Below are 17,315 nucleotides of genomic sequence, written 5' to 3' on the forward strand. Positions count from 1 at the left end.
CTAACTCACATAAGTCTCCAGACACCGGAATGCTCATCGGGACACCCTCCCAATGGGCAGAGTAAATGCGATTCTGAATGGCAGGGAACACAACAGGTACAACGCTTACACAATGGACACAGCACAATTGAATTATCATCATTCAATTTTATTTTAAAATTTTGTAATGGTGTTCCAGAATACGGGTCGATTTACACACAAGAGTGACATGCCGGCACAGTGACCGTTTAGTGCATAAACATTGATAAATATCATACATAGCCAATCAGAGTTTCATCTATGACACGGGATCTGTATTCTGTCAATCATACAAGTGTCATACATGAAACTCTGATTGGCTATGTGCGATATTTATCGATGCTTACTGCACTGTGCCGGCACGTCACTGTTGTGTGTAAATCGACCCTAAGGAATTCAGCTATTTTACCTGATGAAGAACACGGAAGGTGTTCAGAAAACGTTTGTTTCTTCGAATTTATTTTTCACACTGGTTAGAGGCTCGAGTAAGTTGAATTTTATTTATTATACAGACCCAGGTGTGCGTGTGGAGTGGTGAGACAACTTGAGTCCAGGATCGAGAACGACTTAAGTTATATTAATATTACTTTCTTTGAATGTCCTCATGCTTACTCAACCATTATCTAGATCAGGGGTGGCAAACCTGTGACACGTAAGAGAAATCATATGGCACGTAATGTATCATATGATTTTTGTCTTTTTCAATCATCCTTTCTGTTTATCACCTGATCATCTTTTTTTTCAATCAGATTTTTTACATTTATTCAAATTAAAGCATATTCATTTAATTTCTTTAAATATCATTATTTGAAGTCTAAGACATTGGCACGCATTAACATCTTTAAAGCTAAGTATGCTTACAATATGGCATGCGGACTCAAAAAGGTTCGCCATCCCTGATCTAGAACAAACAAAGTTATTATAAAATAATCATTTTTTATTACAAGTTATGACATTCTTCTAAAAATGAATTTGTTTTTATTTCTTTTACTAGTGGTAATGTACAAATGAATAAACATTGTGCTTTGTCTTCACATTAAATTTGATATACAGGTATACCTCACCTTACATTGCTAATTGGTTCCAGGAGAGGCAACTCAAGTCGAAAAATGACTCAAGTCAAATTCACTTGTCACTAGGCTAAACTACAAATAACCATTCCAAGTTCTGTATTTTATTTATAAATGCACTTTTAATAATATATGGTTAATAAGAATCTATTTTAAGCTTACAAACAAATAAGGTTTTAGTTTTTAATACAGTACAGGAAAAAAGTAATCTAAATTTTCGAATACATGTACAGTAGGCCTACATGTTTACAATTTGGTGATGTTTACAGTACATCGCAGACTCTATTTGTGAATGTGGTTTCTCTAAGACATTATAAGTTGTTTTTTTTTTTTTTAAGGTTAAATACAAATAGTTATTAAAATTATTTTGCAGTAGTAGAAAATAAACTAACTTACATTAAATTTACCAATAAATACCACTAAATAAGACAACACAGAGTCACAGATGCTTTCATATTTCATTCTCTAGGATTTATAATGTACTGTACAGTATTAACATTTACTGTAAATGTGCATATTTTAATATGATTTTATATACTTTTATTCTTATTTATTTTATAGTAACATGATTTTATGTGCTTCTAATGCTTTTGTAGTGATATTATGACTTCAATATTTGTGGCGGACAGACGTAAAGTCGAATAAAATTATTTAAACTTGATTTTTATTTTTTCATATATATATATATTTTTTTTTGACAAATGACGTATAATCGAGAATGACTTAACTCGAAACGATATAACCCAAGGTATACCTGTATTCATTTTTCAATTTAACAGTTTAATGCTATTCAACATAAACAAATATTAAATTGGTTTGTGATAATTTTCTATTCTCGTAGGTGGTTTGACTTGATCTGTAATGTCATTTTTATTAATCATGAGTGGGTGACGACTACAAGGTTTAAGTATCATAACCATTAACAGCATTTTCTTTCATATTTATAAATATTTTGAAATATAACAATGACATTCTTTTAATTCTTACAACAAACTTAAATTTATTTTGGTATTATTCTGATTTAAGAGTAAAAATATTCACATATAACACAGTGTTCAAATATGAGCCTCCATCAGACTATACAATAATTAGTTGTACTCAATCATTTGTTGGATTGTGGTAAGAGTATAAATTTTCATAAATAAGAGATGTTTTTATTTGATTTAATTTGAATAAATTAATTAAATATTTATATTAATAGTGACTATATTGATAGTGTTAGCATTATTAAAAAAATTTATCTAAAATAACTAATTTAATATTTTATATTTCTTCAATAAATGTATAATAAACAGTAAATAACAATATATTAAACAAGTAAAACACCAATGTTTGCCCATTATTATTTAGTATTCATGGCAGCTCATGTTTCAAAGTCAAGAACTTTTAAATATGATATTTTGCATTTTTGTACAGTGACTGTATAGCTACTTAATTTTAAGAAGCACTTAATAGGTTACTTTAGAAGTGAAATAAATCTCATTCCAGCTAGAGTCTCATTTCTGCTTGTTAAATTTTAATATAGAAACTATAGTAATATTTGATGAAAAGCATAAAGTAGGAATAATGAATTTGCACAAAATTTGAATATCAGGAATTTATATATTTGATATTTGTTGTGTGCTAATTCATTTTATGCCTTTCATCAAATATTACTATATTAGAAAAGTGAAAAGTAGTTGTAACAAAGAATGCAAGTCATAATAAGCAAAGATATGTTGTTTACAATTGTTATTAATTTTTAGTAATTTAATAAATTACTACATTTATTAATAAGACTGTTTATTGCAATTAAATACACTAAAAGATTACTGAAACTTTGTTTTCCACTAGACTGTTTAATACATCAAGTTCAATTACAGCAAAATGGGTTTTTAAGAATTATTAGTTACTATCATTTGTTTTTTCTGTATTTTTGAATGTGCAATATGAATATTATGCTCACCTAATTATAAAGTAATTAATATACAGAAGTGTGTTAGATACATTAAAGTTCTTGAACCTGTTATGGAAAACTAGGCAAAGTTACAATTCAAACAAAAGAAAGTTCCTCTTAGCTAAAGATAAAGTCTTTTCTTCAAGAAGGATTCAGATAAGACACTATAACACTAATGCATATATTCTTCCAGGTATAACATTCTCTCTAGTTCCTCCTCATTGAAACATTTAAAACTGGATTCCTACAGGTTTTAAGTATTGTTTGTCAAAAAGTAATTTAGGAATGTCATTTGGTTTTGCTCAATTTGTAGTTTACCTCCAAGTTAGCTAATTTAGCCCCTACTGTGAAATGTATTGTACAGCAGAGAGTAAATTGCTGTACAATACATTGGTATGTGTGTGTCATCCACAAGTGTTTTGATATGCCTGTCACCTAAACAGAAATGAAAAGTTTCTTTTCATGAAGATGAAAGTGGAGATTATCACATTGGTTGATGAAGAGATAATAAATTTGTAAATAAGTGTGTCTATTAAGAAGTGTTAGTGATATGAGTACAAATTTTTTTTCCAACATTTCCAAATTTGCTATAGGTAGGCTTGACTACATGTAATGCTTTAAAAATCTGTAATAATTAATTTTATATATAATAAATAAAAAATCTAAGAAGAGTAAATAAATTCATAAAAAAATGAATTTTATAAATGCTAAAGAGAGACTATTTTTTTTATATTTTAATATTTAATATTAAAAAAATTAAGCAAGATTAGATTATTAATAGCATTGAACTTTTTTTAAATGATGATAGATTTAAGTAATGAAATTTTAATTTTTATAACTATTAACAAAAAAGATATAAAATTATGTTAATTGAAGTATACTTTATTTTAATTTAATTACACCTATTTAATGTTTTTATGTGAACAAACAGATGATCATTAGTATCAAGCATGTTTTTAACTTGCCAAATTTAATACTCAAATTGCCATGATGTAACAATTCAAAATTTACATTAAATTTTTTACACACATTATGTTAGTGATTTTACTATTAAAATATGAATGTAAACGTGAGACATTTATCTGATATAGTTTAAAAATAAAATTTAAAAAAATACTAAAACCTGTTCAAAACGAAAAAAAAATTATTACTGTGTGATTTGTTTACACAGGTTTTACTGTATAGAACAGATAATGATAAAATTTATAATAGCACCTAAAATTATTATTACTAAAATAAAATCAACATGAACAACATAATATTTTTTGAAGTAAATATATTAGCTTGTAATTAATGTTGAGAATGTAAAAAGAACTAATTATAGACAAGAAAGAGGAGTAAGGAAATGTTAACATAAATTTGTTAAAAGGTGTATAAGTAGCTTATTTAAATTTGGAAATGAAGAGTTCCACTAGAGTCTGAAGGTTAAGGGAGTCTAGGATCATAGTCTAACCTTGTCTCACTGTATTGAATACTTGGAATTAATAACATGGGTAACAGAATAAATGTATAAAACATTTTATCCAAACAGCAATCATTTAAGGAAGCTTATTAATACAAAATCAGACAACATAATATGATCTACATCACAAATATTAAATCATAAACTTCAATGTTGTTTTTATATTATAGTTGCCTCCCCCCTTTTTAGTGATAATTTGGAATTTTCCACCCACAGTCAATTTTTAATGAACAATATCTTAAGCATAAAATAAAAGTAAGTAAAATTCCATTAAAAATAAATATTAGTTATTATATTTGTCCAAAAACAAAGTTTTTAAAAATAAAGGGTTTCAAGGAAAAGCTGTTTATATTGAATATAAAATACATCTATTTAATATACCAGCTATCTCTCAGAACAGCATGTGTAAGAATCTCAAAAATTATTCATCTTTGTTGTTCAAATTCCTTATTTAAGTTTCTAAATAAATGGGAATACTATTTTCGGTAATTTTTTTCATTTACCCAATAAAAATAACCCTGTACAGTACTATTTTTGGCAGCTTTAACTGCATTCACCTGTAAGTTAATTTTAGTCAAAATAGCTGTAAATACCTAACATTCCATTAGTATTGTACACATGATCTGCATGCAATTGACCTAACAAGACTAGAATAATTTTCATGTATACACACACACAAAAAAAATACAGGAATATATAATTGTTTATGTAATTATTTTCTTGCATTAAAATTAGCTTCATATTATACATATCTTTATAAATTGGTATTGGTAAAGCTAGCCATTAAACATTTAAAATACTACAAAATGTGATTAAACTTAATGCAAGTTAAATAAGAAACTTAAATAAGTAGGATCATTTTGCCTGGACCCCAGAACAAAAGACAATCATACAGCTCCTTTATAAAAGTGATAAATTAAAATTTCTTTCAAGTTAAAAATTTGAATTAATTTATTTTATTGATTTTACTCATTTTTTTACAATAATTTTTTATTTGGTTTTATGGGCTACAGCAACACAACACATGGGTGCCAAGGGGGAATATCTTATGGGAAAATTTTCTATTAGAAACATGCCCCTATTTAGATATCAGATATGTGAGTAACACCAGAAAACTCCTGTGGCCAGTCACATATTTCAGGCACATACTTGTGACCAACTACTGACATCCATTTAGTCACAACAGTGGACAATTAGATTTTTGGGATTTTTTGAAGGAGGATGGCCTCCACATTTGGACTGGACCAGGTCTATTTCATCTCTTTCAGCCTGTTATCATAAATATAATATAATATAGATAGACCTATTATATTAAAACTTGAATTTTCAACACTTATCTATCCGTCCTTCATTAATCTCAAGAACAGTTAGACAAAAATCAAAACCAGATATGGAAAGCTTGGGCCAGAGGTCTCAATTAACTACATACGAACTTTCAGTCTGGACCAGAAGTCACACAATTTCAATTCAAAATCTTCTCAAGAACAGAGAAAAATGAAAATTGAGATCAGATACAGAAAACTTAGATGCTGGAAGGGCCCAATTCAAGCTCCAAAAGAGATAATTGGGACCTATCAGAGCCGATAAGCATACCCATAGGAGAAAAAAGTCAAAAGGAACCATACCTGTGCATGTGACCCTTTGCGAGATACAGCCCCCCAAAATCAAGTTGCACGAGATCACGAGTCGCGTAGCTTTGCTAAGACTATCGCATTTAACTATTTAGTCCATGTGACTATGCAGGCTTCAAGTAGCTCACTCGTGGAGTACTTGATGTTATATAGTTTTAGGGGAGTGTGGGGGCTCGCCCCACCCGGGTACTTCAGTGCTTTGCCGTCGCTCGTACCGAAGTGCACTACTATATGCAGAGCCTCGGTCAAGGCAAGCAATAGCAAGCCTTGACAATCCAGAGCACAGAATAGACAGTATACAAATATATGTTAAAAACTGACCTTTGGAGGAGAATATCTTGCAAAGGGTTGCACGTACAGATATGGTTCCTTTGACTTTTTTGTTCATATTGGGAGCCTACAATTCTCGGGGGGACAAAACCCCTCATTTGGACCTCAAATCTTACTGTTGGAGGCCCCAATTATTAAATTAAAACACGATTAGAAATCGCAGTCCTGCATCACAAGGACATCGTAATAAATAAGATTTTTGACATTTAAGTTTTGGCATATGTCAAACGGTTGCATGCAATAAATTGAATACGAAAGCCAACACATTAATAAATAGATCTATTCTGTTTAAACGAGACGATTCATTTCCTCCAACCAACTATATTATTCATGGTATAATGGTTTCTTTATGGGAATTTCATGCAGCTGTTAACTATGCATTCTTCATTATTTTGCATAGAAGAATTCATGCTACACAGCTGCGTACAGTTTACATTTACTTAAGCATTTATATGTAATAAAATACACAAAAACTTTTCCAATGAACGAAAATGAATGTGAACCTTAATAAAATTACTTAAACCTGTTAATCAATAAGATATTTATCAGGAGAAATGTCTTTATAGCACAAAATACGCGAATACTTTATAAAGAGTAGGAGTTAATTTTTAAAAATCTTACCTCCGACCACGACTAATTTGTATTCAGTCATTCTTAAGTATTTTCCAATCCACGCCCTTCGTTACATTCGTTAAAACCACTCTACGACTGAGAACGTGAATAAAAATCAACTCAAAATACTTTAAAACCCTATTAAATTAATATAAAAGCCAACAGGATTTACTTTCTCCTCGCAAATAATCTCAATATCTAAAATATATTTTCAGACGAGACCATCGAATAGCAGACTGATATTTGCTTTCGCTAACTCGACAGCGCCCCCTCACACAGAAATTCTTTACTAAAATGGAAGAAAGGTCGTTTGGTTTCTTTCTTTTTTTTTCCTTCTTCTTTTTTAATGCAGTTTTTCGTTTATTGACAGTTTCTGCTGATCTAAATATAAATTAATATCAGAAAAATGATGTTTAACAATAATATATAAAGATATTTGATATGTTTTTATATATTATCATTCTTATGTTTTGTTGATGTATGTGACTAATACGATACGGGCTTAATTTCTACCCTTTCGAGCGAGCCAGGATGGAATAGGACTGACTTTTTTAAAACTCTTTTCTTCCTGTGTTCACTAAAAGGGCCTTTTTAGAAAGATTGTAATGGATTTGGCCAGGCCCACAATGATACGGCCAGATGGTGAGAAACGGGTCCCGACATATCCGGACGGACATCTCCCCGAAAAATTCCTGGGGATTTATCGACCCGTCTGGATTCGAACCCGGATTCCGCAGAGCGCCTTGATCGCTCGGCCATCCGACCCTGGGGTCATAATACCAGGACAGACCACTTTCGAAAAATCCTTGGGGTTTACTCGATCCCGGGTTTCAAGAGCGGTAGGCTTCCACTTTAACCGCTCGGCCATACGGGCGTTTGAACGAAATTAACTACCGGTAATTTAGAAGATGGAGAGCAGTCTTTTGACCTTTACTTATGATATTTTATAACAATCCGGATTAGATTCAAATCCAAATTCTGCATTCTAGTAAGATAACGCATTGCCGTGCGGCCACCTCGCCCATTTATCGATTTTCATTTGTTCATTCCGTTATTTAAAAAATATGAATAATAAACTTTAAAAAAATAAATAAACCTGAATCATTATATAGTTAACAGTATCATTGATCATTAATGTGAAAAACAATCTCTTTGATTCATTTTAATTAGAATTCATTAAGTTAAATAAAAATTAAATGTTTGTTTTGTTTATGCACTAAAAATAATATTTATATTTGTGAACAAATTAACTAAATTCTACTAAATAAAATGTTTATTAATTATAATCAGCATTATTTTTAATTTTCACTTTTCCGACTTTCATATGATATAGCATAAAGTATGGTGATTTGTCAAATTTTCACTTCTTCCGGTTTTATTTTTTTATTTTTTTCATTTCTTGATGTTTTAACGCTCCAAAAGCCCAAATGTAAAAAAGAGTCTTACAAAATTCTTTATGTGCGCGTGCGTGGGTCACATGAGTGTGCGTTTGAGTCTAGTTTCTGACCACAGATCACGGAACCCAAGTGGAAAATTTCCAGGAACTGTCTATTTCAGTGTGCATTGTTAAGCGTTGTTGTTGAGCTATAGTTTATCATTTTTCTTTCTTTGCAATAATGCACATTTCCATTGAATTAATTTCATTACGAATTTGTCACTTACGAGTTCAGGTTTTCTTTAACTCTTTCCGCCCTGTGGGCACTAAGAGGGCCTTTTTTCGTAGGCCCATTATGGGTTCAGCCAAACCCACAATGGGGCGACCAGGTGGTGAGGGACGGGGCCCGACATAACCGAACGGACCACCCCTCGAAAAATTCCTGGGGATTATTCTACCCGTTCGGATTCGATCCCGAGCCCCCCAGAGCGGTAGGCTGACACCACCGCTCGGCCATCCGGCCTACGAGTTCAGGTGATAAACAATTTCGAAGTCAAAGCAAACTCATTATTTACAATGTACAGTACTTCATATTATATGCAAGCAAGTTATATACAATATTTTTACAATATTTTATAATATTTTACTGTAAAATAATATAAAAAATATTTATATTGTAAAATATAATATTAAGTATATTATATTTTAAAATATAATGTTAAACGGCCTAGGGGTATATAGGGAACAAACAAACAAACAAATATCCTTATTTATATATTGTATATAAATATAGTATATTGTATATAAAAATATTTTACAATATTTAAATTATTTACAATATATAAATAAGGATATTTGTTTGTTTGTTCGCTATGCACGCCTAGACCGTTTGACCAATTGCTACGAAACTCAGAAGTTATGTTCATACACATCGAGCTTAGATACCGTCAGTACATCTCACACGAAAATATTCATGGATTGTTACATATCAATTAATTTCTGTCCATATTCGATTTGCTGTCTTTACACGTAACGCTATCTATCAGCAAAATATTTAATAAAGTAAATGTAATCCTTACAAAAAAGAATAAAATTTAACAATATATATATTATACAGATATTCACATAATTACTGCGACAATAATAAATCGTAAAGAAATGAACAGCATTAATAATAATCCAAAATTACATAAATTTGTATACTTCAATGAATTTTCACTTACATATGAGAAATGACTTCTCAAGAAATTGTATCATTTGAATATCATTTTCTCATTACAAAGTAAACTTATGATGACAGAGTAATACTTATTTCTATTGAAATAAGTTGCTGCTTTTTCAGTTGATGTCTTAATAGCAATATGCTTTTCATCAATAGAACCTCTAATTCCAGGAAAACCAGATTGGATATAAAAAATTCCATTCTTACATCATTCTGCTCTGTGATGGCAAGGAAATTATTTTTTCATTTTCATTTAACACTAACTTGTAAGAGAGAATTAACAACCTTATTTAAAATATTCCACGCAGTCCGTCTAGACCAGTGATTCTCAAAGTGGGGGTCGCGACCCCAAGGGCGTCGCGAAAAATATATATTTTTTTTTTTTTAACTCTTTCCGCCCTGTGGGCACTAAGAGGGCCTCTTATAGCAAGCCCATTATGGGTTCGGCCAGGCCCACAATGGGGCGCCTGGGTGGTGAGGGACGGGGACTGACATATCCGGACGGACCACCCCTCGAAAAATACGTGGGGATTTTTCTACCCGTCCGGATTCGATCCCGGGTCCCCCAGGGCGGCAGGCTGCTAACCTTGACCGCTCGGCCATCCAGCCGCTGCGAAAAATATTTGGGAGCTCGCTGAAAAATCGATGCCAGATCAATTTTTTTTTTCAAATATGTTATAAATTTACAATGGATTCATGTTTAGAAATAATAGAAATAAAAAATATATAAAATAATTTTTACTTAAATAAATTTCACATATAAATAATAAAAACAATATAAATATTTTAATACGAGCCTAACATTCATAAATTTGTGCGCTATTGGGGAATCCCCCGAGTTCCACTCTCAGCCTAAACTATGAGAGAACAACATTGTCATTTGGAACGGTGTCGCTAGCAGCGTTGTGTCTGTAGGCAAGTCGAGTTAGAAATACAGCAGAGCATCGATTATCCGAAAACCGATCAACTGAAATCTTTTCAGTCGGCAAATTTAATATTTGGCTATGTCTTGGGCTACTCCAATATTATTTTAGTTCGTATGCGTTTTTAGCTGGCAGCACTGGAGCGACCATGAGAGGGTACTTAATCCCCTCCCACCGGGATGTTTTCCTACAGAAGCCGACAACGGCCATAACCTCCAATATAAACCCTGAACGAAAGGAAAGATGTTTTCCTACACCAAGGCCGCTTGATCGCTTTGCTAGTAAGGTCGTCCGCTGTAAGGAAAATTGCCGTATTCACACTGTTTCCATTTTTGCCGCTGCAAAAGATTTTGGCGCTAGTTATCGGTGAGAATCATGTGTTGAGTAAATTGGTCGTTCGCAGATATTGCTATTTTATGAAATTGTAATAGTTACATAAAGTTATAGTTGTATATTGTTATACTTATTCGCGAGTTATATACGGTTGACGGGACTTTCTCTTCAACAGCAGCTTGGTGTATGGATATAAGTACATTTATTGTATAGTTCAAACATGCCTAAAAATTGTTGCGTTCCTTTTTTGCACATCGTATGCTGGATCTAAAATTTCTCCGGAAGGATTAAAAGTTACATTTCATGAAGTCCCATCGAATGAAGCACTGAGACAGAAGTGGTTAGCCCTTTTCCGACCAATTGGACTGGACAATTAAGTCAAACTGTGGAAAAAGTTCTGACTGCAGCATAAATCCGCCTCAAAAAAAAGTATTAAAAGTCTAATGTTGTCTACTTTATATTTGTAAATTTCTGATAAGTACATTTCTGTTCTTTGCAGTTTGTAAAATTTAGTCGCAAACATAGTGTACACTTTATTATGACAGTTTTCAATAAATTAATTTTTCCTTGTAGCAAGCTTTTGCTTTTTCTATAAAGAATTTTATTTAGAGATGTAAACTGATTGAAATGAAACTTATTAGAGATATAAACTGAAGCAATGTTACTTTTACCATAGCTGTACTTTTAATTTCAACTTTAAAACAATATATGTTGCTTTTGTTCATATTCCTGTGTACTTCTCCAATATTAATTACAGTAAGTTCTCACCTCGAATATCACCGTATTTCCGCGCATATTTTTCGCAATATTTTTAGTAATCTAAAAACGAGTTGCGAAAAATAAGCAAATTTTTTTGAAGAGTTATATCGGTATTTCTTCTTACAAAGAGTCTTGATTAACAAAAGTAATAATTTTATAACAGATTTAATACACAACATTTAAAAAGTTATCATATATGGTCCGAAAATGTAAAATTTATCATGGTAGACAGAATATACTGTAGGTTATCTACTTTTGCTGAGTTTGCGTACTTTTCGAGGAAAAAAAAAGATGTTTACAATAACGATTAACCACTGGTACCTTTAAGAATCGAACAGAGATCATTAAATGGTATTAGTATGGAAATGTTTGTATTTTCCGTGCTAATAATACTCGGTTATTATTTCTTCCTAAAAATGTCTTATGAAAATAAAGGTGTGAAAAATACTGTATTATTATTTCGCTTTTTTCGAAGCATTTCCATGCATTTTTTCACGAACTAGGGAACATCGTTTGCAACAGCTCGTTTTTTAATTGTCAAAAGTTTTCAACCTGCATTAACGAGTTAAACACTTAAATGCAGAGAGGTCTCCAAACTCCTCTGCTATGTACCTGAAACGCTGACGATGGAATGTCACCGATCGTCAGCGCCACAAGCGGAGAAAATATTAACTAGCGTCTATACGCTTAGTCTCATAAATGTTTATTCTTGTCTTTTGCCCGGGCAACGCCGGGCTTACCTGCTACTTAATAAGCATAGATTCTAAAAAGGTAATTGTTAACACAATAACCGTTAATTAAGTTCTCATTTCATTATTGAATTTGTTTACTGATGTAAACTAACTCATTTTCCGAAGTAACTACACTATTTTTATGACGACTTGTTTTTTGTCCAGGCGCTGTAACTTCTAGGGCTATCTCATTCGTGGTTAGGGTTGCCACCTCATAACTTAGTCTCGCCCGGAGACGATGATTTAAGAAATCAGAAAAAAACTCGGGGACGTTTCCATAGAAGTCTCAGGAGGTGAAGGGTCTAAAGTAGGGTGAATACTACAGTAGCTGGCCGTATATTTCTAAATATTTTTCAAAAATTACACTTTTTATTGCGATTTCCGACCCCCCAACTTAATTAAACGTATATTTAATAAAGTCTATTAATTAAAAAAATTAATAAACTATTGGATGTCGTTTTTGAGATCAGAAAGTAGCTTTTTTTTTTTTTTTTTTGTAACTCTTTCCGCCCTGTGGGCACTAAGAGGACCTCTAATAGCAAGCCCATTATGGATTCGGCCAGGACCGGGTGGTAAGGGACGGGGACCGACATATCCAGATACATCACCCTCCGAAAAATTCCTGGGGATTTTTCGACCCGTCCGGATTCGATCCCGGATCCTCCAGGGCGGCAGGCTACGAACCTTGACCGCTCGGCCATCCGGCCGCTCAGAAAGTGGCTTTAAATAACTTTACCGAAGTAAAATCCGTACACTAGAACTTTAGAACGATGAATGAAATTTGATTTTAAAAATCCCATAAAAACAATTAAGCGTTAATCGTGCGTCATTAAAGGTTGATTAAAATCACGATAAAATTTTTTCGCGCAGGTAAAAATTTTTGAAAAAATTTGGAGACTTAAAAAACATCCGAAAATTAAGAAAAATGTTTGAGGGTCAACAGAACCGTTATGTAACGGTATTTAACCTGCTCGAGACTGACTAGAGCGTGGGACGATAGGAGTAACTATATTCTATAACTTACCATTAATCATCAACCAAAACGAACACTGATTATCAAACTGTCCCCTATGTAGGCTATATCATGTCACTCTCAATTAGGGTTTCTCGTTTCCCGGTCTTTTGCTTGTCCCGGGATTCCGGGATAAAAGTGAACTGTTTCCCGGGATCCCGGGAAATCCCGGGACAAAATTAATTATTTTTAAGATATACAAAATATCATGAAATCAAATGATATAATTATTTTTCATTTTTTAAAGTAATCTAATACGTTCTGCAACCTCCAAAATCATATTAATAATGCAGTGTAAGATATATACTAAAAATTATCTTTGAATTACGTGGACATGTTCACTAATAGAAAAAATTTATTAAAGTTTACTGGAAACTGTATACAACAACAACAACAACAACAACAACGAAAAAATGCTTTGAATTGAGTTGAAAATTTTAAAAAAATGAACTTAGATCAACTTTCTAACTTAAAAAGTAATTTTTGTTTTTAAATAAAACACAATACAAAAAATTATTAGAAAATTTTATAATAAGATTTTAAAAAGCAAAGATGGTCAATACTCCAATCACTCGATTTGGTTCTTATTTAACTAATAAAAAGTCTGCTACCAAGAATGCCCTTTCCAATTCAATTCATGTGATTGGAATCGTGTTTAATGCATTTAAGAAAAAACAGATGTTATATGTTTTTTTTTCACCTGTAGTATGGAGGATTTCTAGTTCGTTTTCGAGATTGTAGTACTTCTTTTGCTCTCTAGTATTCTTGATTTGTCTACCTTGGCTGCTGTAATAGCGGTATTAAGCCCGATAATTCGACAGTTCATTTGTCTTTAATAATTAGGTTTATGAAGAAAAACTTCATACTTGAAGACTTCGTACTCGTTTGTATCCTGCCCAATTTGCACAACCTGGCGTTACGCAGTTATTGAAGCTACTGGGCATGGTTAAAACTAAAACAGCATAAGCACGATTATTCAGATATTACAAGTAAAGAATTTTCAGAGTCCTACCACAAATAAACTACGTATTGATTATTGACCATTTGTAACATGCCATAATGAGCAAAAATTTAAAAAACTAATAAGTAGGTTTAAAATTAATAAATACAAATTTATTTTGACAGTTTACGAGTTAATTATACTTTCTATTTGCAAAATTTCCTCAACTTTAACACAAAATAAGAAAAAAGTGAATTTTAAAGAAATTTGTGGGATTTCCCGGGATATTTTCCTGGTTAAAAAAACAACCGGGAATCCGGGATCCCGTTTGAGAAACCCTACTCTCAATAGACATCTCTTGACAGAACAGTCACAAGAGAGAGTATAACTACATAGCACGCAGCAGCAATGCTCTTACGCCAGTTATAGACGTTATGTCTTTAAGCGAACGACCACGACACTAGTAATTCGGTACACGGGGGAAGAAATATACGCGACGGTTTGCATATAATTTTGTACATATTCATTTCAACTTGCACAACCCGGAGAAATATTAATTAACCCCGGAGCCCGGAGATAACTCACTGAATCCCGGAGTCTCCGGGTCAAACCCGGATAGGTGGCAACCCTATTCGTGGTCGGACAGTACTTTGCATTATATCTCAGGACTAGATGAACCAAAAGTTTAGAAACTTGATGTCGTTATTTCTATACGTATATGGAGCTTTAAGGTTATTAAATTTTTGTGGCTAAAGGTCAAGGGATGAAAAGATAAAAGAAGGCCAAGTGTCATATCTCCACCAGAGCCGGACTTGATGAAAATCTAATTCGTTATTGGCATTTACTTGTTCTTTAGAAACCCACTCCTATCCCAAAATAAGCCTTTTGCCTTTTCATAATAATTAATGATATAAATATATTATTTCAATAAAATCTCATGATAGATAGCGCCACACACAATATTAAATATATGTTGATTTTACTTTTAAAATTTAAACACGAGTAACGCTTGGAGTTATTTAAAAAATGCTAGCAATGAGTGGCGTAACTTTCCCGGCTAAAAATACAGGTATTTATGAAAACACGTTAACAAAATTTAAAGTCGTGTAGCGCCATCTGTTATGAGATTTTGTTAGTAAAGACTTTGGATATTATTAATTATTATAAAATGGCAAAAAGTTTAATTTTGAGGGTAATGATGAGTTATATATGTGTATGCTGATAAGGAGTAAAATCTTCATTAAGTACGACCCTACTCGAGATATGGCACGTGACCACCTACTATCTCCCCACCCTCAAACTATAACCAAGAAAATTTAATATCAATGCCCTTTATACGCGAGCTATCACCAAATTTTGTTTCTTAATGTTTACCCCCTTCCTGAAATATTAAACAAACACACACACAAACACGCGCAAAATTTTTTTCCCTTTTTTAGACTTCTACTTTCCTGGCTGTTATGTAGGCTATACATAACAAGGAAAGTATTGTAATAATGTCAAATGTTGTCGTCTATTTCGTTTTAATATCTCAGGATGGGGTGATGATGAAGAAAAGAAATTTGGCACGGTAGTTTGTGTATAAGGGGCATTGATGCTATTAAATTTTGGTGATTATGTCGAGGGCATAGAGAGACAGAGTCAGGTAATATATCATATCTCGAGTGGGATCAGACTTAATGAATATTTTACTCGTTACTAGTATTTACAATTTGTTGTTGTTGTTGTTGTTGTTATAAAACTTATCTCTACCCTCAAAATTAAGCTTTTTGCCATTTTATAATAATTAAAAATATAAAAAGTTATTGTAATAAAATCTCATAACAGATGGCGCCATACTCAATTTTATTCATTATGATTGATAAAATGAAATTTTACTTTTTAATTAAAATTTCAAAACGGGAAAGTTACGCAACTCGTTGCTAGGATTTTTATTGATTCAGGGAACCTCAAAATGTGGAAATTTGCAAAACCTCCCGGAGGGTTAAATTTGATACCATTCCAATACGTTTACATAACAGCTGAAAACGTAATATAAATTATTCACTAAACTAAAGGGATTCTTCAAATCTATAGTTACTCTTATCAATTAGTTAATTCAATTATTAAATACAGTATAAACTTTCTAAATTATATCTATATATAATCAGTTCTCATATTTTCCTTTCAATACTTCCGTTATTATCTCATACCGTTTCGAACGTTACATAATCTATTGCATAATATATCCGTCAGAAATGCCATAAATTACGTTTAAAATTCTAAATATAACTAAAAGTTAAGTAATTTTATAAATACAGTTGAACCTGTCTATCTCAAACATGTTTGACTTGAAAATCTTTTTCTCTAAATTTATTTTCCCGTTGCATTTTAAGACTAAATTCAATATATTTGCCATGTCTTTCTCAAATAATTTTCTCCCAAAACCTCTATATCTCAAATTATAAACTAAGTGTCGATTATAAATTCAAAGCCCGGCGATAGAATAAATTGCATTTTAGAAACATCTCTAGAAATATAGTACATAGTTGAAATTAACGCTGCACTTCTCTGATTGGTTTCGAATTTGGTTTGTGTCTTATTGGTTGAAGAAAGTCAGGCATCGAAAACTAATGACAAATTATTTAAGGTATGTCAGAAATGTTTTATATCTAATGCAGGTATTACAGTATTTGATATTGTATCAATATAAAATCGTACCTCCAATCAAACCTATTACTGTTTACTGTGTAGGAACCTCTATATCTCGATTTTTTTTTTAAATCCTTTCCGTGAGGTTCGAGATAGACAGGTTCAACTGTATTTATTTCATAATATTTGTATCGAAGTACTGTACTGGTATTATGATATGCTTTAAAGTGAAAGATGGTGCATATTATTAAATTATTATTATTATTAAGTGACTGGTGCTTATTAAATTAGAAACTATTTTAAAATTTAATCGACATTTTGTTTCATAAC

The 17,315-nt window shown here is 31.9% G+C and overlaps 1 protein-coding gene across 2 annotated transcripts in view; it reads right to left on the bottom strand.

The window, feature by feature from the left end:
- Window positions 1–7,379, bottom strand: part of LOC136989489 (GTPase KRas-like) — a 42,217-nt gene extending 34,838 nt beyond the window's left edge. The window contains exons 1-2 of one of the 2 annotated variants that reach the window (XM_067287664.1): window positions 7,232–7,379; window positions 7,069–7,155 (exon numbers count right to left, since the gene is read on the bottom strand). In XM_067287664.1, coding sequence (XP_067143765.1) covers window positions 7,069–7,099 — 31 coding nt within the window. In that variant the 5' untranslated portion in view covers window positions 7,100–7,155; window positions 7,232–7,379. Of the gene's footprint in view, window positions 1–7,068 lie in introns of both variants that reach the window. The other variant, XM_067287663.1, reaches the window with a different exon arrangement.
- Window positions 7,380–17,315: the final 9,936 nt, after the last annotated feature.

This window comes from Centruroides vittatus, unplaced genomic scaffold (genome assembly GCF_030686945.1).
Source record: "Centruroides vittatus isolate TY-2023 unplaced genomic scaffold, ASM3068694v2 scaffold_576, whole genome shotgun sequence".
In the NCBI taxonomy this organism is placed as follows: domain Eukaryota; kingdom Metazoa; phylum Arthropoda; class Arachnida; order Scorpiones; family Buthidae; genus Centruroides; species Centruroides vittatus.